Genomic DNA, 3474 nt, shown 5'->3' on the forward strand with positions numbered 1-3474 from the left:
GAAATAGAAACATTACAGTGTGTTTTCATCCACCTTATTCACCAGATCTGGCACCGTGTAACTTCTGGATCTTCCCCAAAGTCAAAATAGCCATGAAAGGTAAATGTTTTGAATCAATTCCGGACATCAAGGCAGCCATGGCAGCGCAACTAAAGACACTCACAAAAGAGGGCTTCCAGAACTGCTTCAGAAAGTGGCAAGAACCATGGGATCAGTGTGTTTGAAGCGAGGGGGGATTAATGGCAACATGTATTTTTACTGTAATGTATATTTTTTAATTTAAACATTCACCACATTTTTGGTCACACCTTGTACATTACTAAATTCTAAATATTCAGATTCTGATATAATAGCTCTCTAGATAGGCAAAATATAAATATTGTCTATGCAAAACTGTCTTAATCTTCATGTAATTTTTATTTCTGGAATTCAGGAAAGTGCTTAAACTCAAAGCTATGCCCATAATGAACTTTATTTACCTTCCTAGATTTATTTGCTTAAATAGCTTAATAGAGTATTTGAAGATCTGTGTAATAACTGTAATCGTACCTAATTGCATAATGGTATAATTATATTTCATTGTATTTATAGTGTCTATAATTTAATTTTCTAACACTCCCAACTTATAAAATTTTCTGAGCATATCATAATACATACCTGCAGAAGACTTTTTTTAAAGCTCAGGAATCTTATGCTTTTGTCTATTTCTACTCTTATTTTGTAGACAAATTTAGTAGTCTCATTTGTTGTTTCTCTTTAAAGTGACATTCATTATTTCCTTTGATAAACTGTTTTTAAAGGGTTACTGGGAACATAGAAGAGGTGATAAATTAGGTACTATACTTATCCTCAGACAATTTAAGGAATTCATACTGTAATCATGGACCAATAATATTTTTTTTAAATGAGAACAGTTATGTGAAGCTGAAATATATATGTGTGTGTGTGTGTGTGTGTGTGTGTGTGTGTGTGTGTGTGTGTGTGTAGGTATATGTATATAATGAATGATCTGATGCTTTTGGATTAAAGATGTTATATATTGCTTTTAAACACTATCCCATCATTATGCCATTCAGTCAGTTGGGTCTAACACACAGACATTCTATCTGATCTCACTTTAAATTCATGACAGTTTACCTCAATGATATATTATGATTATCTCATGAACAAAATTTATAACACAAAACAAATACAATCATTATAGTATTTATATGAATACAGATTGAGAAAGTCCACCATTTTATATAAAAACTAATTAGAATTCTAACAAATCCCTGAGAATGTCTGTTTGCATGCACCCATGGATCTAACAATTTTGACATAATCATAGTGGCTTTATTTCACTTATAGATTAAACCACAATTAGATACATTGATAATTTACTTCCTAGTATTAGTTTGTTTTATGTAGCGGGTAAGTCTATTTTCAACTTTTTCATATGCTTTAGGTATAACACTGATTTCAAGATGCTAACATTTCCTCTCAATATTTTGATTCTTTTCTAGTTGACCTGACTTCACAATGTCTGAAATAGGATTCAGCAATCTCACTTGGAATCAAGTTATAACACTTGATCAAGTGTTAGATGAAGTAATTCCAATTCATGGAAGGGGGAATTTCCCCACATTGGAGGTAAAACCAAAATATATAATTCATGTTGTAAAAGATCAACTGATAGAGCAAGGAATTGTTGTTAAAGATACCCGGCTGAACGGTTCCACAGCTAGTTACATACTTGCAAGCCACAATGGAATCACCTATAAGGATCTGGATGTTATTTTTGGTGTTGAACTACCAAGTGACCAAGAATTTCAAGTTGTTAAAGATGCAGTTCTAGGTTGTCTACTTGACTTTTTACCAAAAGGTGTAAAAAAGGAAAAAATCACCCTAAAGACTATGAAAGACGCTTATGTTCAGAAGATGGTCAAAATTTGCAATAAGCATGATCGTTGGAGTCTCATCTCTCTTTCAAATAACACTGGGAAGAATGTAGAGCTAAAATTTGTGAATTCACTCAGACGTCAATTTGAATTTAGTGTTGATTCCTTTCAAATTCTTTTGGATCCCATGTTAGACTTCTACAGTGACAAAAATGCTAAGCTAACCCAAGAATCCTATCCTGTTGTGGTAGCTGAAAGCATGTATGGAGACTTCGAAGAAGCAATGACCCATTTGCAATACAAGCTTATATCTACCAGAAAACCTGAAGAGATTAGAGGTGGTGGCCTTCTGAAGTACAGCAACTTGCTGGTTCGTGACTTTAAGCCAGCTCGTGAAGCAGAAATCAAGATCCTGGAACGTTATATGTGTTCTAGATTCTTCATTGATTTTCCTAATGTAGCAGAACAGCAAAAGAAGATTGAATCATACCTCCGCAACCATTTCATAGGTGAAGAAAAGAGCAAATATGAGTACCTTATGACCTTGCGTGGAGTTGTGAATGAAAGCACAGTTTGCCTCATGCATCATGAAAGAAGACAGACACTCAATATGATCACTTTTATGGCTTTAAAAGTACTTGGGGAACAGAATATCCTACCCAATACAGACAAGGTAACTTGCTTTTATCAGCCTGCTCCATACTTTGCTTTTCAGGGAGGGTACCCATCTTATTATGTAACATCTGGGCCACCACCTATTTTCTTTCAGCCATACCATCCACTGCACTTTTATACACCAAATGGTATGGTTTAAAAAGCACACAAACCACAGAATGTGCTTTAGTTGAACACCTCTTAAAAGCAAGTTTCCAAATTACATAAAATTTAAGATCTATTTTTATTTTTATACAGTTACCAACTATTTTCATCTATTATAGTTTAAATATCATAATAAATACAATACCATCTGTGAACTGACCACTTCAGATAATTTTCAAATATTATTGATTAGCTGTAATAACTTTTTAATGTGGTGGACTACTTAAAATGATTTTCAAATATTACTGTTTATGACTTTAAAATTTGCTGTGACAAATACATTAGAGATGCCTGAATCTGATTAAAATATGAAAGAATAGACTCGTGTTTTAAAATCCAGAGGTAAAGACAAGTGCCAGCACTTTTGTATTCAATCAATTCCTTTGTTACGTTCACTTCATTTTTTTTCTAGTGAATGTTACCATCAATGACTTTTCAATACTTAACAGAAAGGCCTAACTTCAAAGACAACAGATGAAAAGACATTAAAACCCTGGACTTTGCAGGCATTTATTTTGTTCCTCAATTAAATTGGGTTAGATAAAAGAAATCCTACCATAGTTTGAAAGAACACTGAAAAAAACTGGTTCTGGAAATTTGTGGATATGAAGAATAATACCATCCAGCTGCACAACCAATACTGTGACCAGTTATACAGGGTTGTTGTTGTGTGTTTTTTTCATTTTCCCCCCAAACAAATTGAAAAGAATGAAAATGACCAACTCTAAATGTGAAAGTTTGCCATCATCTCTTAAAAAGAGACTTTAAATGGCAA

At 33.3% G+C, this 3474-nt stretch overlaps 1 protein-coding gene across 1 annotated transcript; it reads left to right on the plus strand.

Moving 5' to 3' along the window:
• Positions 1-1519: 1519 nt before the first annotated feature.
• On the plus strand, positions 1520-2694 carry TENT5D (terminal nucleotidyltransferase 5D). The gene has a single exon (XM_019717546.3). The coding sequence runs from the start codon at positions 1522-1524 to the stop codon at positions 2692-2694; it is 1173 nt and encodes a 390-aa protein (XP_019573105.1). The 5' UTR covers positions 1520-1521.
• The last annotated feature ends 780 nt before the right edge of the window (positions 2695-3474 follow it).

Source organism: Rhinolophus sinicus, chromosome 18 (assembly GCF_057876585.1).
Source record: "Rhinolophus sinicus isolate RSI-liver-muscle chromosome 18, RSI-T2T, whole genome shotgun sequence".
NCBI lineage: Eukaryota > Metazoa > Chordata > Mammalia > Chiroptera > Rhinolophidae > Rhinolophus > Rhinolophus sinicus.

Coding starts and splice junctions, on each gene's coding strand:
- TENT5D (XM_019717546.3), top strand. CDS start 1,522: ATGTCTGAAATAGGATTCAGCAATCTCACTTGGAATCAAGTTATAACA.